At 37.3% G+C, this 24,949-nt stretch overlaps 1 protein-coding gene across 1 annotated transcript in view; it reads left to right on the forward strand.

Moving 5' to 3' along the window:
• The window catches only part of ANKS1B (ankyrin repeat and sterile alpha motif domain containing 1B), a 450,276-nt gene that overhangs the window by 287,431 nt on the left and 137,896 nt on the right, over positions 1-24,949 (forward strand). Inside the window, 1 exon segment of the mRNA XM_009321298.1 lies at positions 1,206-1,358. Within this exon segment, the coding sequence (XP_009319573.1) occupies positions 1,206-1,358 (153 nt within the window).

Here is a 24,949-nt window from a genome sequence, read left to right on the forward strand (position 1 = left end):
TAAGCAGGCAGAAATGGGAGACTGGCTTTCACCATGTGCAGTGTCACTCTTGCACAGTTGGGAGATCCTATGCAAAACACAAGGTTTCTAAACCTCTAACGCTTCTTAACAGTTTACCAGTTCAGTGTATTACCAAGTTAGCAATAGTTACACTTCTGCAGAAGGATGATATGCATATAATACTGTTGAAAATTGAGGCTATTGCATATTTTTTTCTACTTCGCTCTACTTCTACTTCTGCCACTGTTGCAAATAACTTTAAAATTCATAAAAACAGTATGGCTTAACAAGCTGCACAGGTAGAGGCTTTACATATTTTTATCTTTAATGGCTAGCTTGAAAATCTTCACTTGTGTCACTGAGAGGCAATTGTGAAAGAGAAATTGCAGCTCTTTACTTCTTAGTAGCTTAACAAAATTCAGACAAATAAGATGCCAGCGGTATTTCTTAGTTTGTTATGAAAACAAGATTTAGGTGACTATGCTTTCTGTGCCTGTGTTGCTATATGAATGCAGGTGGTGCGCTTCTGTGTACATCATTCCGTCAATTCCATTCCAATAATATTTGGTTCGATTGCCCAATCTCATGCAACTTTACAGACAGAGAGCAATCTAAAATATATTAAATTCCCAGGAGTTCCATGAAAAATGTGACCAGGTAGAGGAAAGAGACTTTTTTAAGCCTCCCCTGGGGGCAGAAAAATATAATGCGGCTTCAGCCATTATAAAATATCAGATAACCTACTAGGAGAGATAAATTGGGAATAATATAACCAGGGCAATATGTTTCATTTGCAGTTTGATACCAAAAGATCCATTCCTCAGTCTAATTTCTTCGCCTTCTATGAAATCTTAGGTACAAATCTGACATTTTTGTGCAGTCAGTATATTAATAATGCCTCTTTCTCACTCTTTTGCCTTCCCTTACTTATGGATTCTCTGATCTGCAGTAAGAATTGAACTCATGCTACAGTCTTAGCATACTCTGGTTTAAAAGGCAAGCAGACATAAGAAAAAGATCCATTGAAAGCTAAGTTTTCTTAGTGCTTCTGCTCACAAAATTATTTCATGTTATACTAATCATTAAAAGAATGTTGATCAGAGAATAAAATAGCTCTGACCCAAAGAAAATAATACAAATAACTGCTGTTCTGAAAGATGTCTAATGAAAATTACAACTAATTCTTACTCATTCTTGTTTTTCAGATGAAGCAGATCGGTCACGATGGCTACAACCCCACCTCTGTAGCTGAATGGCTGGATTCCATTGAACTGGGTGACTATACCAAATCCTTTCTAATTAATGGCTATACATCGATGGACCTTGTGAAAAAAATCTGGGAGATTGAATTAATTAATGTAAGTTGATCAATTTATAGCAGTAGTTCCTCCTAAATACATTATAATACTTGCCCTTACATATCGAAGAGAAAGCACAAAAGCAAACTGCACTACAAATACTGTCATCAAGTACTGTTTAATGATTACAGCTTTCATGCCTATACCTGCGTTGACTGTACCCTTTGCTTCCATTTGCTTTGCCATTGTCTTTAGCGTGGTATTCAATCAGCATGATTGTGTCACCCATTCAGGATGCTGAATGACATTTAAAAATATATTTTGGTAGTTTATAGCTACAAAGCGTAAGTCTTTGCTTTTAAAGTGCCTAACAACAGTACTTCTTGTAAAGATACTTACAGTTTACTTTTTCCACATGCTCTGGCTAAATTAATCATAAAACAAGGAAACCTTAAACATAATTAATAAGTTATGCTAAAGGAACAAAATATTTCATTTAATTATCACTTTTGCTTGAAACTTTATTTACATGAGTTAAATTAGATGCCCACATATGGGCAACCATAAACTTTAATGTGGACTACACTGCAGAGTAATTTGGAATGAGATGAATTTTATACTATTACAGTGAAGACATTGACAGCACAGCTTTGCCAATGGAATTTTCATGTAAGTTATGTGTCTGAAACTGAGCTGTTTCCTATTATAAAAGACAGATGATTATAGCTTTGGATCTGCTGTGGCTTTTGAAATCAACTGTATTGTCAGGTTAGCTGAACTTTAGGGCAATCCCCACATGGAGAAAAACCCAATGTCATATTTTATTGGCTCTTCACAGACAAAAGGCTGTGCTTTTCCTTCCCATAAAGGAGATACTGCATCTCTGCCTCTAATCAGTGCTTAACTTCCAGAACAGTCAAAGGGCTACCAGTAACCATAGGCAATCAAGCATAAGATAGAGCAGCTGATATGGCTTTATACTGGGAAACAGTTCCCAGTGTGTCCCAGGCTGGAGAAATGGAGAACATAATGATGATGCAAAGCCATGTTTCAACACAGTAACAGCTGCAGGAGGCACAAGCAGATACAGCTCAAGACCAGCATTTAAAGAAAAGGAAAAAAAAAAAAAAAAAAAAAAAAAGGAGGTATTTCATATTAACTGAAAGACAAAACCATTGCATGTTAGAATTTCTTTTCTTACTGTCACATTACAGTTAATGTTAACTAGCACAAAAATGTAAAGTAAGAGTAAGGACCAAAAGCCGCCTTACATGTTATGTCTGTTGCATTCAATGTATGTTGTAGGTGTATAATTGAAGTCAGGATATGATTGATGCTGTTATGGGTGTCTGCTGCTAAGCTATTTATAACTGTGAGTTTTTTCTGTAAGTGGCTGGAATTTTAATAAGAACCGGGGACCCTTTTCTCCAGAAGCTAATATGGATTAACAACCAGCACTGAGTTGAAAAAAGTGGAAGTCTCTGCTCACATTGTCTTCTGTAACTTAATTTTGCATCCCAAACATTTTGCCATAATCAATTCGGAAACAGATTACCCTTTAGCTCCCCCAAGTGGATCATTAAAACCTCATTAAAGGTTTGTGGTTTGATTCCAAACTTGCTTAAACTGATGAAAAGGGAAGTACCTGCACTGAAGTTAACAGGAATACACTTCTGTAAAATTAGTATAAACCAGACCAGTATATATCCCTCTAACTTTACAGTTTAACAACATGTTCTCATTTAAGGCCTGTACTTCTTGGGAAAACACTCCCTTTTGCCATGAGTTGCAAGAAGAAGCTGTTAAACGGTTGTTTAAATATTTGTATAGATATAGATGCCTATAGAGATAAATATTTCTCCCACCTGCTATATTATTGGATTATGTTGTTCAAGAGCATAGTAAATGAAAGTTCCACATTCTCAGAATTTCTATTTTAGTCCAGTCAGTATATATTTAATTCCCACCTATCAGTAGTAGCTAATTGAAATGAAATAATGTTCACTGAGAAAATCTGTAGCTTAGAAAAGTATTTACTGTTATTTTTCTGTTTCAATTGAGGGGAATCTTTCAGAAATGGACAAGAAATTGGTTTGAAGCATTGTACAGTCTGGCAGAACAAGATACTTATCTCTGACCAGCAGGCCTGCTGTTTGAAATTGATTTCAAAGGTCTCACTTCCCATTCAGGTGATGGCAAACAAAAGCTTATTACAGAAAGTTTTTCATAAAGGAATGCATAAAGGTCAAAGCCACTAACTCTGGAATAGGACTCCTGACTTGAGTAGGTCAGAATCCAAGCACTTGAAAAATAAGAGAAAGAACAGACTCAACATCCTGAAAAGAATTCAGAGCACCCTTGGTTTGGTGGTTCTTGGTGCTTGAGTTGTAGATGGAGCAAGAAGTTTCATTTGCACTTATGCCAAATACACAATAAAAATGTGTCAAGGGCTACAGATATGATAACTTTTTCATTTTAGCCATCAGTTTAAACAGTGGCAGCCACTGAATTTGACATAAAAGCCATTCCTGTTTTGGTGAAAGGAATCCCTTAGTTTATATTTGGTGCTTCTTTCCATTAAGCCATTGGGAAATCAATCATGGCTTCTAGAGGGGTAGAAACAGATGTGAAGGTAGAGATAGTATCTTCTATTAGGTAAACTAGCATAGCTGAAAGGACAGGGGAGGGAAGGGGACATTTAATTTTTCACAAGCCCTTCTTTACATCTTAAAAAATGAAAATTCTTTATTATCTTCTTCCTACAATTTTTGTGATCATCAACTCAGATGCCTGTGGAGGAAGTTTATGAAGTTTTAGATTTATTTTTTTTCCTAGATCTAAGTTAGTAATAAGGTCATCCTTTATCATAATGCATCTCAGTATACTACTGTGAGTTTTACTTATCACATGCCTCCGAACTTCCATGTGTGATGCTGACCAAGATACTTTTCAGGGCATAAATCTATTCAATTAAGTTATTAAAGCAAACAGATCATTTTTTGAAAGACAGAAAGAAGAAAGCATATTCTGAAAGTCTCCCTGCAGCTGAATGAAGCTAGTCTCCCTAAATTCCCTTTATAAACTATAAAGGATGGCAAAAGAAAGGACCATCTAGAGGATGATTCAGGGTGGTTAAATTACGGTTAATTGTCTGGATTGCTTCCTAGGGGAGTTTATCTCTCCCTACTGACATACAGACATGCTAAGAAGATTAGCTTTAGTACAAGTGTTGATCTGCTTGAGGGTAGAAAGGCTCTTCAGAGGGATCTGGACAGGCTGGATCGATGGGCCGAGGCCAACTGTACGAGATTCAACAAGGCCAAGTGCCGGGTCCTGCACTTGGGTCACAACAGCCCCATGCAGCGCTACAGGCTTGGGGAAGAGTGGCCGGAAAGCTGCCCAGCGGAAAAGGACCTGGGGGTGCTGGTTGACAGCTCACTGAATATGAGCTGGCAGTGTGCCCAGGTGGCCAAGGTGGCCAATAGCATCCTGGCTTGGATCAGAAATAGCGTGGCCAGCAGAAGTAGGGAAGTGATTGTCCCTTTGTACTCGGCACTGGTGAGGCCGCACCTCGAATACAGTGTTCAGTTTTGGGCCCATCACTACAAGAAAGACATTGAGGTGCTGGAGCACGTCCGAAGAAGAGCAAGGAAGCTGGTGAAGGGTCTACAGAACAGGTCCTATGAGGAGCGGCTGAGGGAACTGGGGTTGTTTAGCCTGGAGAAAAGGAGGCTGAGGGCAGACCTTATCGCTCTCTACAACTGCCTGAAAGGAGGTTGTAGCGAGGTGGGTGTTGGTCTCTTCTCCCAAGTAACTAGTGATAGGACAAGAGGAAATGGCCTCAGGTTGGGCCAGGGGAGGTTTAGATTGGATATTGGGGAAGATTTCTTCACTGAAAGTGTTATCAAGCATTGGAAAAGGCTTCCCAGGGAAGTGGTGGAGTCACCATCCCTGGAGGTATGTAGGAGACATGTAGATGTGGCACTTAGGGACATGGTTTAGTGGTGGACTTGGCAGTCCTAGGTGTACGGTTGGACTTGATGATCTGAGGTCTTTTCCAACCTAAATGATTCTATGATTCTATGATTAAAGTTAACCTTTGTGAGTTACCCCTTACTCCCACAGGACACTGGAATGATCAGAGCTGTGAATTTTCTTATCTTCCTAAAAAGAACAGTTCTTACTCTATTTCCAACACTGTTTTACCACCCTTGGAAGTTACCATCTAGGCAAGCACATTTAAAAAAAAAAACTGTGAGAATGCCAAGCATATGAGAGAGGGAGAAGGTCTGAGACACCAGTGGTAAAGGCCATCTTTCCTCAGCTTTTCTGGTCCTCCAGCTACCTCATTGGCATTAAGAAACAAATTTAATATGTAGCGTCCTGCAATTTATTGCAAATTATTCTAGCAAGGTAATGTCTGCTCTAACTTACGTGCTAGTTTCTTTCAGACTTTTATGTATACGTATATAGTGTGTGTGTTTCTTCAAGCACAATCAAGCAGCAATTATTTATAGCATTTGAATCAGAAGAGTCATTTTAGAAGTTATTCATTTGTGTTTCTTGTGAGCTCCCACCAGCATTCTCAGTCCTTTTTCAACAAGCCAGACTTTGAAATTTAGATTCTGTTTCACTAATTCATTTGTCAATTAGATCAAGAATTTTCCCAGATCCATTTGCTTCATTATCTTCTCAGGTATGTTCTTCCTGGGAAGCATTGTCCTAATGTCCTTATCCTGGGATTGTAAGTATTCAGAATGCCTTCTCCCGGCATTGGCTTTCCCAACACTTCTGGTTTTGTGTCCCATGTTTCTTGGCTCATTAGAGAGGTCAGATTCTGTACCCAGATTCAGATATCATTTGTTCGATGCTGTACCTATGTGGAACTTTTCTGAAATATATATAATCTGCTGAAAAAAAGTCCACTATGTTCTGAAATCCCCTAACTCATCTAAAGTGTGCACCTGTGCTTTAAAGTATAAATGCTCTTCTACATGACTAATCATATTATTCTTGTCTGTTATTCTGGATTACTTACATAACCCTCCCCCTCGAGGAGTCACTCTCTTCAGGGAACTTTTACCAAAGAGATTCTTCAGGCAAGATATAAACAGCTTAAAAGGACAAAGCAAGTTATTTATCGTCTAACACACACAATACATCGTAGGACTAATGAGCTAGGCATTAAATCAACCCCCACCAAATGAGTCACTAAGTCTACTGGGCAAATAGTCATCACTCAGGTAGGGGAGGGCTGGCCTCTGTTGCTCCCTGGAACAGGCTGATCTATGATGTTGCCGAGTTGCTGTCTTCTGATTTCCCATTTTTTCCTTGGGATTTTATACCTTTTTATGTGAATGTTGTTATCCTTGAAACCTTGAGGTGCCAGTTTCCCCGTCTCAACAACCTTACTTATGTCTGCAACTTTACCTTTCTAATCTCACATGCTTCCAGCCTGTGCACTCTCTCACAGCTCCTTCTCACGCCCTAGCAATTTTCTCAGAAGAAAACTGAGAACGGTTGCACAGCTGTGCTGTACTGAAAGTAGGCCTTGAATCACAGATAGCTGAACTGTGAGAAGGGTTACATGTAAGTGGCCTGGTTTACATTTTTTCTCAGTTAATTCATCCTGCACTGCAAGCTGCTTCTATTTTTGTACATCCATCTTTCACATGGGTGATTCAGTCTTTGTCTCCTGTAAAATTAATGTTTACCAAATGGTTTCTTAAACTCAATTACTGTCCAGATTTTGAGCTTTTGGGGAAGTGTTCTTGATACTGTTGCTCACAAATTGCATTCCTGGTTTACATTAGTATATAATGATTGCTGTTCAGGATCAGATCAAAGATACTAGAGAGAGAAAATAGCTACCAATGGACTGCCTTCCATTAGTCTGTAACAAAATACTTTGGACCCTCCACAACATCATTGACAAGTTCCACAATTTAATTTAATTGTATTCTGTATGAAAAAGTGATTCTTTAGTTATATTAAAGGCTGCTACATGATCATTTCACTGCAGCCCACTAGGTTTTGTACTGTAGGAATGAAAGAGCATGAAAATGGCCATACTGAAACAGATCAGAGGCTCTACCTAACCCACTGTGCTGTCTATAAAAATCACCTTAAACAGATGACCAGGGAACGCTACGTGGATAGGACAAGCATATTATGAACTGCCTGCATAGCATTCTTCTAGTCATTAATAATTTTCAGCTCAGGGACTTCTGGAATTAGGCAAGTTCTTCCCAACTGGTCCTTGTCTTTCTTACCTTGAATGAATTATTATCATCATCAAGTTTTGTGATCTTACGGCTAGTCTTCTTTCCTATGGAATTTATAAGTATATTGAACAGCAGAGGTCCATTCACGGATCTCTTCAGAAATTCACTAAGAACCTTCTTCCACTGGGAAAACTGCATTTTCTCCTACAGTTTCCTGGTTTAACCAGCTATTTATCCATGAAAGAACCTCTTCTTATGGCTTAATGCCATGACTGTTTGTTTTTTTTTTCTTAAAAGCCTTTTAAGAGTGCCTTCATCAAAAGACTTTAGAAATCCAGGCAAACGAGCAGAGCAAGCAGATCATCAACCTCATCACATACTTTCTGACTGTTTCAAAGAACTCCAATAGGCTTTTGAGATATGAGGTTCCTTTACATGCAGTCACTTTAACTTTTCCTAGTTTTATTTATCTGTGTGTCCACTACTAATATGCATTACTGAATTCCTACTAATTTGCCTGGGACAGGCTTAGAGGCCAGTATTTCCGTGCATCTTCCATGAACTCTTTTCAAAAATTGTCATCAATTTTGTCACACTTTAGTCCTCAGAAAACAAGAAGGTTTTAAGGGAAAAGTTACACATCATTGCTAGCAATTCAGCAAGTTCATCCTTGAATTCCTTCTCTATTTATCTTTTCTGTGCTCTGGTTCATTTTGCACACTTCTATCATTCCTCCTTTCAGTCGTCTCATTTGCAAACTGAAGAGTCTTAGTCCATTTAGCCATTCCATACTTCCAGAAATCCTTGCTCTGTATCTTTCTAGTCCTTCTCTTACAGCTCCAATATGCAGAGTGCCAGCTATACATGTCTAATTTCAAAGTCAGAACTGCTTTGTACATGTTTAGCTTGAGCCTATAGCTCTAAGTATAGCAACCACTGTACTGAAGGTAGTTCTCAAAGCTCTCATGACACCTTAGCCGCCTAATGCACCTACGATCTCAGTACAACTTATAGTCTCTGCTTGAAGAACTTAAAAATGGGCCACGTACTGCATTCAGATTCCTTGACCAGGTTAGTGTCTCACTTAGCAGCCTCCCCATCTACTCCAGCAAAGCAGATATAGATAGCAACTCCACAGCTTGATTGGGTAGTACACACCAAATGGATGGGTTTTGTACTGTGCTCACTTGACAGCTTAATTTCCCATGCTCTGTAGCATGAAAAGATACCTTTTTCTTAGGAGGGCTGTCCTTGAGATTCTGTTTGACAAATTACTCTGTGACTCTTCTTCTCTTGTTATTACTTAATTTCCCAGGTGTACCACTCTGCAAACGCAGTTTTTGAAGAGGAACGAAACATTACATCTCAATATCATGTTCTCAGACATTGCGACTGCAAATCTACAATTCCTGTTCCTTTTCCTCTCTACCTCAGAGCCCTGTGCTAGATTTCAGATCACTGAAAAGAATTAAGAGTGCTTGGAGCCACAGTCCTTTCTGATCTCCCAGAGACACTACTGACTGATAAAGATGCCCATAGCTCTTCCTGTAGTTGCTTTCTAAATGGCTCCAACAATTTTGATAATCAGAAGAGCTTTCAGGACTGTGAGTCTGCATTAGCAATAAGGTGTGGGATCTCAAATTATTAGGTATTTTGTTATTGAAAATAACTGCTGTGGTTGTTGAGTTTAGAAAATTCTCTGTATGACTTTTTCTTTGTTCCCTCTTTCCAAACATTCAGGAGCATATTACTAGTGTACTTGATTAAGAAAGTACTTGAAGTTAATTTATGTGAAAGAATACTTTTAAAACAGCTACATATATAAACATGTGCACATGCACATATGTGTGTATGTATGTATTTATATATAAATATATATAATTGAAAGTAAAGAGTTCTCCAGCAAGCTAAATGATAGACTATCACACTTCAAATGCAAATGCCACTTCTGGAGAGACAACCATGTTGACATGCTGATGCAAAACCAGAAGTCTTGTATTTCAAAGTTTCTAGGTAGCATAAAATGCTTGAGAATCTCTCTGACATCCAAATGTATGCAAGAACAAATGTGCCTGTTGTGCTGAGGAACAGATATTTCTAGCCTTTGAAAGTTTTATGGGAATCTTTAAAGTTCTCTGTCAGGCAGGCTGAACTTTGGGCCTTCTCATTCATTAGTAAAGTAGTAGTCTATGTATAGGATGCATTAACACATTTAAGAAAATCTTTTCTACTACATTTGTGGTGTTTTTTATGTTAAATAACTACAATTTTGAAGTGGTTAATGCACAACCTTGATTGGTTTGAGGAAGTATGAAAGAAACTTTCAATACCCATTCAAATTCTCTGGCTCATCTGTTTGCAATACCATCCTAATTAACATAAATAATAGGACCAAGTATTAAGCAGTTTTTTGACAACAGGATAGTTGCTTATATATTTCAAATCAAATAATCTTAAGATGGGTCTGGAAGTATTTCTTCATGGGGTAAGACATGTACATGGATTTGCTCAGTTGCTCCTACATTAGTAGAGCAATGCTGCAAATAAGATTACATTAATATGTGTTTGCTGCTACAGTTGTAAATACAAAGGATAAGTCTCTAAATGACTCTTATTTCCCTTTGAAATGGGATCAGTAGGTTCATTGCATGTACAAAAAAAGTTATGAGATATTATACAAATAGCAAATTTTTTTCCATACACAATAGTTGTGTAGATTTCATTCATCCAGGGCACCCACAGAGGTCTCAAAAGGGTTTTAATAATGCACATCTTTGTTTCTTTTGTAAGAATGAAATACTTACCAATTGCAATCATATAGTAAATTTGCTCCATTGGATCTTGCATCTGAAAATTATTCTTTCTGCTTTTCTTTTGAATACTGGTGGCAGCTCCATCAGTCACTCAGTTCCTAAATGATTGTAGGTGTTACTGATCATTTAGAAACTGTTGTTATGTTGTAGTATTGCAGTGGCTGTTTCGAGAAAACTCGTTGGAAGCTCTTTATCCTCAACAAATCCACGTGCCAGTCTTGTAACTTCATAACATGTTTAACTCTTATGTAGTTTCTGCATGTAACATTTTGCATAGGTAGTGATCTCGTAGCCTTTGAGTGATTTGATGTGCAAACTTCCATCTATTCCTCATGGTAATGCAAAATACTTTTTAAATACATCATTTTCTTTCCTCTATACTGTTACTTGCAAAAGATCAGGAGACAACATAAACCATGGCAATGTCTTCAAACCATCCGCTGTTTACCTCTTCCCACTCCCACCTTGGATCATGGCAGTGCTCAAACTCAGGAGAAGTGGGAGGAAAAACACTTCTTTTAGTTCAAATACAGTGCTTTATTCAGTTTACATTACAACATGGTAAAGAAAGAAAGGGAAAGCATTTGCACTGTGGACATTTTCATGGCTTTTTTTTTTAGTAGTATAATGATTCTTTTGTAATCCATCTGGTGTCGTTTTGCACTAGAGGTTATTTAAATAGAAGACATTATATCAGTACTTTGAAATAATTTCCCTAATTCTATATTTGTAATTCCTTATATTACGGCAATAATTAAAAAATTACTGTTTTCTGTGATAGTAAAATAACCATGTTTGATCAGTAAATCTAGCCATTGAAATTTGCAGATTTCTTTTAATAAGTTTCCCATTTCCTGCATTTATTTTTAAATGTAAGGATTTTAATCATATCAAAATGATATAATTTTTTAACCATCACTTTTACCTCTTTTCTGAGGTAAATCTTTGCTTTTATTATAGAATTCTTAAAACCAGAGCTTTTCTTTCCTCTCACTTTTTCTCTTTTTTTCTTTCCCTCTGCCCCACGCTCTCTTCAAAGCAAATTATAATCAGGTAGTGATTGGCAGCAATTTTTAGCACTAATAATCAAAGCTGAGCAATTTTAGCACCTATTGTGTTCCACCTGCAGGATCATTTTCTTGTCCTGTAACACACTAGGTAGCACAAATGATTGATTTATAATGCAAGATAATTTTTTTATTAAAGCAACCTACTCTGCCTAGTGCCAGAGAGGGTATTGTCTCTGAAGTATCCTAACAAAATCTCTCTCCATTCAGGCAGCAAATAAATTGCCTTATCATCTGATTTTCTATCTAAAATCTTTGTGTTCTATAAGAAGGTTCATATTTCAAGTTTCAGAATATGATCTCCTTTCCAGGGAGTACAGCAGAAGCAGCCCAACCCAAGACATCTTATTCCCTTTAAAAAAAGATAGAAAATAACCTCTCCTCCCAGCCAAGTTCTCTACAAAAACAGATAAAATAAATAGTCACTAAATATTTTGTTGTCCTAGGCAACAACTTGTTCTGCCTTCAGTAGCTTGGAAGAGCCCTGGATAAAGAGTCATATTTTATCAGCTTAACCTTTTCAGTGTTGGTGAGCCAGCAAGAAAATAGGATTTCTATTTTAAAATAATGTCCTTTTTCAGGTCCTTTAATTGAAATTAATTTAAAAATTTTAGCCGCATCTTATTTTGAATTTGGCCTCCTAAACATGCAGTCTTAGGATAGCATCCTTCATTACAATAATTGTAGTTTGTAATAAAGGGTAGTTCCTCTAAAATAATTTCATTATGAGTATTTAAATTTTGTTTTCTAGACAATATTTGTGCTAGTTTTGCTGGAATAAGTTGCTTGTTTCAAATGTTTGCATTTGCTGCCCCCAAACCCTACCTCTCATAGTTCTAGCTTATGGAATTTTAAAACAGATTATGTTGATTGAAGGTCAATGTAAAATACTTGATGTTCATGATAGATAAAAGCAAACGAACACAGTGATGTTAATGTTGTAAAGCAGTACTTATGCTTTTACTTTGAAGAAATTTGCAGTGATAAAAATCCTAAAGAAGTATCTCCTGTTTGCAAAGAAATGAAGCTGCAGAATTTCTTACATAATGTTTTCAAGGACTGCAGTACTATTTTGATGCTTTTCAAAGAATACTGTGTTTTTCAACTGACTCTTCCATTCAGCAGTGTGCAAAAGGAGAAATCATTCCTCTTGAAAATCTTTTTTTCCTGCTTCTTCATTGCTTTATAGGATATTGTGAGGAGTTGATATTTCCAATAAAAATTCCCAAGAGTGTATCAGATCTTGACTAGCATCATTTGTCTTCTGTTCACGACTGGTTTTAATAGTTAAAGGTAAAGAGGACTGAATGGCAGTCATTTTAGCTATAAGGATGTTGAAGATCAGAAACATTTTAGAAACGTTTTCCCTGTACAGCAGATTTTGTTAACATTCTCAGGTGTAAGAGCAAACGCAGTGCTGTGCCATATAGACCTATCAGAATGATTAATGTGCCAGAAATAGGACAGCAGCATTATCCTGGGTCTTCTGCCTGATTCTCCCTTCTCACATTGTTCAGAGCTAGCTTGGATATCCCTGCAATGCACTGCATTTGTACCATACAGACGCAGTCCTGGGTTTCAGAAAAGAGTGAAAAGTATTATACCAAGATTATAAATAGAAGTAAGGTCAGAATTTTTCAACACAATAAAGATGAGGGGAAGGGAAGTATTCACTTAGCTATAAAAGGTTGTATTGCAGCCTACAGCCAACAGGGCTTGAGTCCTTAAAGTCATCTTCAAGGATTTTGTCCTTCCTTGTTTTTAACTTTCAAAGGAATAAGGTTTCAGTCACTTTCCATAAAGGACAATTCAAAATTCTAATAGCTGGTGGTGTCAAGAAACCTTTCATATTCAGTCTGTATTGTTTCCAAATTACATACCATTATCTCCAGTTATCAATTTTCTACAGATGTAAGTAATACATTGGCAGCCCCAGTGTTTACACCCTTGAAATAGTTATTGCCAGGTATTTGTGATCCCTTTCATAAAGATCAAGTCATTGCAAGGTTATGTACATTTAACTCCTGACTTATATTCCTACCTCAGTTTGTACTTTTTCTTATTCATTGCTTATTTTAAAGAATGTTCTTCATATCATGTAGAGATCTTAAAACTGCAGTATTCACCCAGTAGTAGTATGTTGTAGGGATTTGAATTCACTGCCATAACTTGAAAAAGAATTTGAGAAAATGCAGTTAAACATGTTTCTATGTGCAATGATATTCAAAATGGTATTCAGATAATGAATTACATTATAGCTGTTGCAAATCTGTTACTCTGTTAATAGAAAATGAGAGATCTTTCTAGTTTTATGGAGTTCAAAACAGAGTCAGTTTCAAAATCTCTTACAATGTTTTATCTGTGTTTTTTCACCCATGAATTAGACACCAGATTCAGATGCAATAATGGCCGGAGCTACTGGAAAAAAATATAGTTAGACCTTACATATACTTTTGTTCAGGTATTGAAAGCTGGACCAGAACCTGTCTGAGCCAGTCAGGTTACATGAATGCACTCATCAGGAAAGGACATACACCGGTTTTCCAAACAGCAAATTTTATCATTCTGGAGGAGTCAGCCCAAGCTCCCGGCCATCCTGATTTTCTCAGGGTCTAGACTCCATGCTACCATTTAAAACAACAAATTCAATAATAAACGTATTGGGTAGTTGCAGGTGAGCTGCTAATGACTGTCTGGCAGTCTCCATCATGAAAAAGGATTTCTCATCATCCCCTCTTCCACATGCATGATCTACTTGAAGATGGAAAATGCAGTCATAATGTCTTTATGTTTAAAATACTTACCCCTCCAGTAAGCCACAAAGAAATGCATATACACTCACGTGCACACATAAAGCAAAAGAACAAGAATTATGCAGAGCTAAGTATTTTAAACATTTGTGTTCCCACACGCAATATGGTTCTACTGTGTTTTCAGTGCACGTAACCAAACACACGGTAGTTTGTGCTTCCTGTCTTATGAGTTAAATTTATGTAAGATTTATATAAGCAACAGATAAGCATCAAAGCCATAGCCGAGGAGGATGGATGGCAAAACACTTGGCTAGTTCATAAATTTACATTATTAAAGAATAGTGATAGATCTATGCTGCTTCTTTTGTTGAAGCTAAGCAGCAATTTGCAAGCAGAAGTAATCCTTCTTACCTGCTTTTAATAGCAAAGTATACAGTAGCACTAGTACATGACATCCACAAAAAAAGTTCATTATCTTGGGTTATCTGCTCTGATCTGTGAACATTTTTTTTGTTAATTTGTGGCTCCCTGGGAAGCAGAAGCATAAGATGTGACTTAATGTGAGAGGAAAAAAAAATGACAGAAGTTTAATGTGCCTCTAAGCATATGGAATGGCTGGCTTTGGAAATTCACTAGAACTAACGTGTGGGAAAGAGGAAACTGAGAACTGAGGAGAGTTAGTAGTAAATGAGGGAGTTATATGCAAGGATGAGATGTCAAGAGTGGGAAACAACTGCCATTAGATGCTAATGGGCTTTGCAAGAAAGACTAGAAATACATAATGAACTAACATACACAGAGTATATAAGTATCATATAAAACAGAAAAATATTATGTTAAAGTCCTTACTTTATGTCTACCTAAAATGTAAACAAATGACTACACAGCTATATAGGGAGTTTCAAATATTCAAAATTATTTTCACAATTAGGTTTTCTCTGTTTTCCTTTAGTCTTCAAATTAGCTTGCTGGCTCTTTGCAGCGGGGAATCATTTTCCTGGATTGACAGAGAGCTCCTAGAACGCTCTCTAAAATATGATCTAAAATCATAGTTTCTCTTGGTATTTTTACTACTGTTATTAATAGACAGTTACAGGATATCAAAGTGATGATTTACAGAAAACGTGAAAGATGACCACGTCTCATATATTATAGAAGAAATAAAACATTGGATAGTGTTTCAGGTAAGAAGATTTGTGTCAAGAATACCTTGATGTGAGAAAGAGTCCAAAAAAGATTCTTTGAAGATGTTCCATTTAAGCTAAGGTTCTGGGCAACATATTTTCCTGGGGATTTTGGTATAATGTACTTCAGCTTTTCACCATAAGATTTCTAATGGTCTCTGGAATTCAGATAAGGAAGAGAAGCAAACTGTCTGCTATCTTCTCTGCATTTCCCCAGGGATTTAACGCAGATTATTCCAATGTGTCAAGGATAAAACCCCCTCACTGTTTTGCAGGAGGTGCTGTTAAGCAAAATGGCTGAGATTTTGTGTTTATTGCTGACAATTTGTTATATTTCCATAAGCAACAGCATTTTAGCATTCCATTTGGTTTTGTTCTCATAAGTATTTTTTTCTGTGTAAGTATGCAATGAGCTACTGTATTTTTCTTCTGAGAATCAAAGAAGATATTGCTTATAATTCAGTACAGACCCATTAATAGGGCAGTGAAGAATTTTATTTGGTCCTGAAACTCACTTATTTGGTTTGACTGTGCATGTAGCAATTATCAAGGCAATAAATATACTTAGAGGGTCTGAAATATAAATCTTCTGATGGGAAAATATCAAGGTAAGTTTAAATTAATAAGAGAGTCAGAAATGTGTTTACTGATACCACAGAAATCTGTCATCAGAATCACAAGAGACATAATTGTGAACATCTGAAATTTTGTACTCAGATTCAATCTTCGTGATGTCCTACTGATGTCTTGAAAGTGGCAAAATTATTATTAAAAAAAAAAAAAAAGCCGTTCCCAATTATCTGTCAAAGTGAGTGTAGGATGATGTGGTAAAGGAGATATCTCTGTATTACAAATCATTTTACTGAATTGTAAAAGAGATGCGTATTACTGATAATACCCATGGTCAGTTTTTACATGCAACTGGTAAAATAATAAGAATGTAGCATGCTTTATTTATTTCAGAAGCTAGTTGACACTTGGCTTTGAAAAATACCATGTGGAATGAATTCTTTTTATTGTTCATTTTGTTTTCTGCTTCATCCTTTTTATCTCAAGGGCAGTTTCCATGAAAATGTTTTGGAGCTCCGTTTGCTCTCACTGTGAGTTTCCCACCTGAGTTCCTAATCCTGTTTAGCTGACATGCTGAAAGTAAGTTGTAATGGTGCATAAAGAACAACCACTGGTCAGTACAGCGTGCATTCTGGGACATATCTGGAAGTTTTGTATCTTCAGTGTTTTCACCAAAGAAGTCTTGCAAGCAGCTGAAAACTTGGCTTGGCGGTACATCTGTCGTTGTGTGTGTGTGCATGTGAGCGTGTAGAGTTCTGGAGATCTTCTGTGCCTCCTCATAAAACTTACTGATATTTTAGTAACCCAGCATGTTTATTCAGTGCATTGTTTGCCATGAGGCTCTTGAGAACGTTTTAAATGTATGAACTGAAGTGACTGTTGCAGTAAGGTACCGTGGGGTGTATAGGTGATAAGTAAAGCTGTATACATAGTAACATAAAAAAAGAAGCATCACGTGGTCATTGAATAGGGTAATATAATTTAATAGATACTTATCCAATCTGCTTCTTGTGTTATATTTAACTTGCTGGTGTCCTCCCTCCCCGGCTTTTATTTTTCAAGACTTTTCCTTTGCCAGCCTTCAGAAGGTATTACAGCACTAGCAATAAAGAACAAAACCAATGGCATTCTCACAGTGTTTTGAGCCAACCAGTCTCTCTCTTCTCATGGATAAACAGAAGGAACCTCAGTTACATTGTTCAGTATTTTAGAGTGCATCGTCTAACCAGCCATTCTCAAAATGCTTCAGGTTTCCAAAAAGGGTTTTAAAGCACATCTTTACTAAATTATGCCAAAAAAAGGGCAATGTTGGGCACAATTCACAACTGTGTCTTTCATCTGTGCATTATATTAATTAGACTTTTTACATATTCCAGTCATTAAGTGGGTGGAGGTGTAGCAAGACATTGCATTGATGGAAAAGCCTCTGCTTTTCATGTACAAGTGTTAATTTTTAAGTACCTTGCAACGATTGGTGCTATAGTACTCAATCATAGATATACTGGAAACTTTCCACATTATTTTATTTCTGCTAAAGCAAAGGAACAAATTGGCTTAAGAAACTATTTTTCATAACAGTATCACAGTTTTGAAAAGAAAATTCAACTTTCTTTCTTAAATTTATTTTTTCAAAATTTAATAATTTTAAAATGTACAAAACTTTAAAAATTACATTAAAAATATAACATATACAGAAGTATCATCTTGAAAATATATTTCATGTAGCTAGGTGATCACTTGACATTTCAGACAATTGGAAAGAAGTCATTCGTGTTTTCTTTGACCTGTATTGAACATGCTAGACCATATTCTACTTTAGCAAAAGAGGGACCTATGAAGGGATAAAATTTCAGTTGCTGGCTATGTCAGTGAAATTCATATTTACAACTCAGACGTAGTCATAGGAGATACATGTCTAGATTCTTGCTATAATCATTGAAGATATGCAGTCATTTCTTTGATATGATTCATCCCGTCCTAAAGCAAATGCTTAAATTACATCAGATGAGTCATGCCTTAAAGGTGCCTATTTCTCTCTGCTAACTTAAAGGGACCCCTATGTGAGTACTGAGGTCTCTATTGTGGATATTTTACATTCCATAAGATGAATATTACTCTAAACCTGATTGTGGCTTCATACATGAGAAAATAGAATAGAAATTATTGACTAAAAATGTGATATCCAGGAAAAATAATAAGCTATGGGTGGGGGCAGGGGTGGAGGGAGAAAGAAAGAAAGAAGGGAAAAAAAAGTGATGAATACTGTTTCCCCTAGAAACCTGTTTCTCATTTGTGGAAACATACTGGGAAGTCTTGGTGTGTTCGGAGAGTTATTGTAGCACACCATCATATACCAACACATTTTATCGTTAACAACCACTGGATGTACCAGACTGCTGAATTCTGCCTACTCCTTAGGAAAGTCATATATCATACATCTGAGATTTTTTCAGTCCTGCAAGTATATGCCTCATTTGCTTCTATGGCAATTGTATCACAAAACGGAACAACTTTTGCCATATCTTTTTAAACCCACACTGTGAGTTATGTATTCAAAGAGTGGCCAAAGTAAATAATAGTACTTCATCTTTAGTCTCATTTTTCTGACACGCCATTTTTGTGCAAAAGTCTAGAATAATTCCATATAAAGCAGATTTTCAGATTCTTTTTTTAAATTCCTGTGTCCTATCCAGGACCTGTGTTACTTATTCAGGCAAGATAAGTCCCATTCAAGTAGCACAGATCCTGATTTTCTAAGGGCTGTGCTCTTTACAGCTACGCCTACAGATTTGAACCTATGTGCACTTCCTAAGGATAAGTTTTATATAAGAAGATACTTTGTAAACTTCGTTGCAAGATAGTAAAAATTAATTCTGTGTTTGGCAGTTAAACCAAGTACTTGCTGAAAGTATAGCTCTGTATGTCTCCCAGGTTCAACGAATATATCAGCTTTACACTTGAGACCTAGAAAACTTTTACAAACATTTTTCTAGTGGACTCTTAGAAAATATGTACATATATGGCAAAGAAGGAACAAAATTTGATTGTGCTTTCCTACTTATTGAAAACAGAGGAGCCACGCGTGCAGAATCACCAACTCCTGCCCATATTCCTGAGATTAGTTTAGAATACAGAAAAGTTTGAATATGTTGTTACAGCTATAAAAAGACGTTATCAAAACATATTTTAAATTGCCCTTGATATTTCTGTGCATCATTTTCATACAGTTTTGCACACATCACCAGAAAGATACTAAGATGTGCTTCTGGGAATTGAGAGAAGAAACAAAAAGCTCACCAGATAGTTGGCAAAGCCAATTTAGAAGATATCTGTAAAAGAATTTAATACTGTTACCAATACTGCTATGGAGTACAGAAGGGACATGACAGAACTTTATAGGTTTGAAGTGTAACACCAGAAAGGTGTCAGAGTAATGTACTCAAATTTTAAAAAAATAAGATTACATAAAAAAGACATTTTTAAATTCATTAAAGGAAAAAATTGTTCATGACATATAAAAAGTTAGAAAACTGTCCTTCAGAATGAGCAGTGTAAACATCATCCTTTGATACATTTAAAGTAGGTGAAAAACAGCGTACAATAGAGCAGTAGCCCTGCATGACAGGAAGACGGGTCGGAAACCTAGTAGGAGTCTCCCCAGCCCTAACTTCCATGATTCGGTGGTGATACCACATACTAACTTTCCCATAAAGCAGCATATATTGCTATACTGCTTACAAGATGGCATTTTAGAGTCATTGTAATAAATAAAAATTCCACTAGGTGGTTCTGGTGCTCTTCTAACAAGGATCGAGAATGTTAGTGCACGGCAATTCTATGTCCTTTTTTTTGCTGTATTGTTTTCCTAACTATTCTGAGTATGTCAGAATCCTAACATTTAGCTATATTCTGAATGGTGGTATTAATAATATATTTCTCGATTAAGGATAAAATACTCTTGGTCAAATAAGACCAAGGTATGAAGCTTTAATATTGTGAAATGCCATTGGTAGTTAGTTAGTATTTATCAGTTAAACTGCTAGAGCTATGTTTTACTTTAGCCTTGGAAATTACCTTCTTAAACTTGTAAACTTGAACTGTAATCACAACGGACGTGTAATTAGGTTTTTTTATGTGAGGTATCATCAATCTAGTAGAATTTTAAATCAGTGTGTTTATTGCACGTAAAACATTGCTATCATCTAAGGTGGTATGTGACAACAGACCATGAACAACTGTGCAATCACGGGAACTTTCTTTTTGTGTGGGCCGTTGTTTAAGATAGGATACTGATTTAAACACATATCTGCTCTAGAGCTCTGCTATGGCCCAGTGCAGCCACTCTTGCATTTTTATTAAAATCAACTTATACTTATCTCCTTTTCCCTTTGCAATTCCTCTGTTTCACAAATACCAACTACTTTTTCTATCAGATGGACTGAGATATGCAACTTGAGATATGCCCCTTGCATATTCTCAGCCTGTATTCCTCTTTAAATGCTGCTGTTGCTATTTTAGACCTGAAGAAAGGCCTTTGTGCCCAAATGCCTGTATCTCCCAAATGTGTCAGTCTGGTCTAGTAAAAGGTGTTATTCATTGCTACAAATCTTGCCCTATTGAGTAGGTTTAGAGTGTGTTGCTGGTTCTACAAAAGGGTGGTTTGGTGATTTTTTTTTAAAGTGTGAAAATTTTTTCTGTCTTTTTTGTCATTTCTGCTGTTACACAGTTGGTTATTTTTGCTACCACGGTACATGTTATTAATGCTAGGTAACTACTCTAAATATTTCCACAAACAGACTACAGAACTCAGTTTGCTTCAGCTGTGTTTGCATTTTCCTAACACGCTAATGAATGAGTTTCATAGGAGTGTTCATGGGAGAAATTTACAGAATATTATGGAGAATATAACAGAGAATACTACAGAACAGATATGATAAATTCCAAGTCTGCACATCAGAAAACTGATTCTGATAATTAATTTTACTTAAACTACTTCAGTATTTGTGCCCTTACTTTTTTTTCTGGTGGAGGTGTAGGCTCGTATGTAGCAAATATAAGCCTATTGACAATAGCCCTGCTGATCCATGAGAAATCGTCAACAGACCCACAGAGCTCCACAATACAACACAGACTCCCATCAGGCCAGAAATGAGAGCTCATATCATATACTAGCAACAATTACAATTCATCTGCCATTAGTTTTCCAATTTAAATATTGACTACTTACAAAAAGAAGTCTTTTACAAAGCCCCAGGATCATAAATAGAAGATCAAATGTGCAATGGATTGTGATTTATATGTTGAAATACCCTTGTGACCTCTGTTATTCTAGAAACACATAAGAATACCTAGAACTAGATATTACAACGCAGGAATGTGTATATGGAGAGAAATTAATTCTCTTTGTAGCCAAGCATTTAGTGTAATGTAGTTAAGCACTTAGTAGCCAGTTCTGGATGCAGGAATGATGCAACATTTATTTCTGCCGGAGTTTGTTAGTGAAGTTGCAATGGACATGCCTTTGAAATACGAAAAAGCTACTCTGTCTTTATGATTAAAACCCAGAATCTCATGAGTTAACAACTAGTGGAAGTTTACTTTTCAAATATTTTGACTGCTGTTGCTTGACACATCCGGGAACTATCATTGTAACCAATACTAGGGCATTTGTGGGTATGGATAACTAGCAAGGAGCATTCTCTTTTTTTTTCTTTTTCTTTTTTTTTTTTCTAAGCAGTACAATCGGTGAAGCAACACTACTGTGCTTCAGTTCTGCCCACAAGCCCTACCTTAAACAAAGGAATAGTATATATTTTTAGAATGTCGTTATTCACGACCTACAATATTTATGTGTTACGTGAAAACAAAATAATTTTCTGCCAACATTTGGACATTTCAAGCGTCTCTGACTCCTTGAGATAAAGAACACAGAGGTGAGTCATGTTGGCATGAACAACTTTTTCATATGGTTCATAATTGGTATTACCAGAATTAACCGCAAACTCAGAAGCCTGAAAGTATATTTCTTTTCTCTTGGTATTTCAAAAGAATATTTCTATTATATCTTAAATGGTGTTTGTCATTGTGCACTTTATTTCTAGAGAAACCTCTTATGGTATGTTGTTTCTCAGGAGAACACATAAAATGGCACATATCAGCCTGGCAGATTTTAAATTGTCTTGGTGGTTCTTAACACACCAAGACACCTTAGCACACCACTAGAACCAGAAAACTTTAAAGAATGGTTTTGATTAGGATTCTGATTTCGCATGTTTCGCAAAGCCATTATTGCATGCATTTCCATCAGGACCACCCAGGATATTACCTCTTAAATTCCATATAAGCTTCTGTTATTCCTGATGGATTTGTACTAGCTGCAATAATAAGCAAGCAACTGACATAGCCTCCCTGGCTTATGGTACATTACCAAATCAGTTGTGACTTTAGGACAATGAACTCCCCAGCTATGTCTATATTAGTAAATTAAACAGTGTACAGAAAGTGTCTCCAGGCACTAGAGCACACATCAGAAGGACCTGGGTACACTTTTGGCATATACCAACTACCATTCTCCCCAACAATTCCCAGACACCGATCTGGAGCCAGGATGTTTTAGAGGCCATTCCCAACAGCCATGCTGCCCCGCGGCTTTGCAGAGTCAGTTTACTAACATAGATGCAGACCATTTCATACAATTTCGCCTTGATGCCCAGGAATGTTCTTGGGAGCATTTAATTTATTGCTATGGCTATAGATCCACACTTCAGACTCAGAGAGTATCTCAGACCTGACACTGTTATGAACTTACATTGACACTGCCAACCTGGAAACTGTATGTTTTTAGAATATTGTCCTTTTATAGTTTATTTGACTGTAATTTTTGGTTTTCAGAACTATCTCATTTTTTAAGTTTGCTAAATGTTCCTAGACCAACATAGAGAAGCCACAAAATTGCTAATATAAAGTAGCTATTTAAAAACAAATAAGTACCAGTAATTTATTAGGACAGGTCAATGATACCTAACAACTACACTTTTCCTCTTAACAGTCCTCTCAAGCCTAGTTCTTCTTAGAATATTTTTTAAGAAGAGCTGCTTGAAAAAATGTAGATTCTTTTTTGCTTCTTTCTCTATTTTTTTGCTCATTGCATTGTATCCTAGTATTCCAGAAAGGGCAGGAGCATTTGTGCCCTCAACATGATTTTTACCCTGGTATCATAAGGTATATACATGCATTAAACCACCTTAAAAATCTCCTGAGCTATCTGCAACGACAAACGTATATTTAGCTACCAGTCCTTTTTGTCTCAGTTATACCAAAACTCATCTTGATTACTGTCTGGCTATAACAACATTTTATATGAAATTCTAACTACTTGGATCGGGCAGGGGAGTTTTAATTAGTGCCAAAAGTATTCCATTTCTGTCTTTCTCACAATACTGTCATACAAGCGGCAGATGAAAGGTTTAAATTTTAATGTGTACTCCAGCATACCCCTTTGATTTGTGTTGTAAATACTATTCGGCAGCCTGCCCTTATTACTGTGTTTTACTTTATTACTATACATAACTTAAAAAAAATTACTTTAAAAGTTGATACAAAGTATGGGCAAGAATAATCTAGGTATTTGCTGTGACACATCTTCCATTATCATCTTGTTTCTTTCCAACATTTTTGCTCTGTTTTTCAGCAAGTTCACATTCTGCGATACCCAGGTTTTTGGATTGCTTTCTAACTTTGACATCGACAGTAAATTAAAGTCTGCTACTTCTTCCGTTGCTCACTCTGTAGACATTACTACGTTAATACTCTAAACTCCTCAGAGCAGAGATGACCTTATTGTCTGCACAGTACTTAGCACAGTGACTTCCTGATCAGTGTTTCTATCCACTCTAGTAGAAGAAAAATTAGCAATATCCATATTTTATTAGGGGTGATTTTAATTTTATTTCCATTTGATCAGGTAAAAAGTAAGTGAACCGGACTCTCCCTGCTGTCCTGCATCAACAGGGTGGCTCTGACTGTCTGCACTGCAGTGTGAAGGTGTGATTTCAGAGGTCTCAAACATCCTGGCTTACCCAGAGGAAGCTGGTTTATCCTTTACAGCTGAATTGTTTTATCCGAAGTTTTATCCAGGGAGATATCTGTTGAAATCTGTGGTATCATGGGTGAGGTGCTGTCAGTAGCTGCGCTACCCGGGTATGTCAGCACAGGCTGAGGTCACACATCTGGGTAGCTGTTAAGTTGGTGCTTATACGTATGTCAGCCCGTGACTTGTTTCCGTCAGGAATCCTTTGCCCATCTCATGGTACGGCAGATATGGCGCAGGGGGAGCCTGACGCCGCGTTGACTGTGCCGCAGCGCTTCAACAGTCAGACGTGCCTCGCAGGTGGGGTGGTGTGGGTGCAGACAACACCCTCTATTGCAGCTGCAGCGAAAATACTGGCAGCGCCTGACCCAGAAATGACTCAACTTTTCTATAAGATACTGACGGAAGTCTTGAGCACTGCTATTTCAGATCGTAGTATTTCAAAGCTGAACTAAGCTGACGTGTAATGCATGCCACAGAGATCCATGGGCTGTTTTATGGAGTCACTTCGCAGAAGATTTAAAGCAATATTTTACCATCAGTGATGAAAAGGAAAGAATGGATTTTGAGAATAGATGGAGGAACAGCAAGATTTAAGAAGTGTCCAGAAGTGTCAGGGTCCCACAAGGCCAGGGGCTCCCTGGGGCCAGGGTGCCAGGGGCTCCCCAGGGTGGCAGGGCAGGGCCTGGCAGCCCAGGCCCATCCCACCACCCCAGCCAGGAGCAGGGCAGCCAGGGGGGACCAGGACAGCCCCAGTCCCGGGCATCAGGCACCTCCTGATGTCCCACAGGGACAGGCCGAGGCTGAGCCGGGATGTCGGCCCACGGGTGGGTGTCAGGATCAGGCACGATGGGGGGACTGGGGTCAGACATGGCCCCGGGATGGTCATGCAGGGCCTCCCCACAGCACTGTCTGGGGGCCTCCATGAGCCCATGGACACCAGAGGAGATG

This window comes from Pygoscelis adeliae, unplaced genomic scaffold (genome assembly GCF_000699105.1).
Source record: "Pygoscelis adeliae isolate BGI_AS28 unplaced genomic scaffold, ASM69910v1 Scaffold232, whole genome shotgun sequence".
Classification (NCBI taxonomy): Eukaryota; Metazoa; Chordata; class Aves; order Sphenisciformes; family Spheniscidae; genus Pygoscelis; species Pygoscelis adeliae.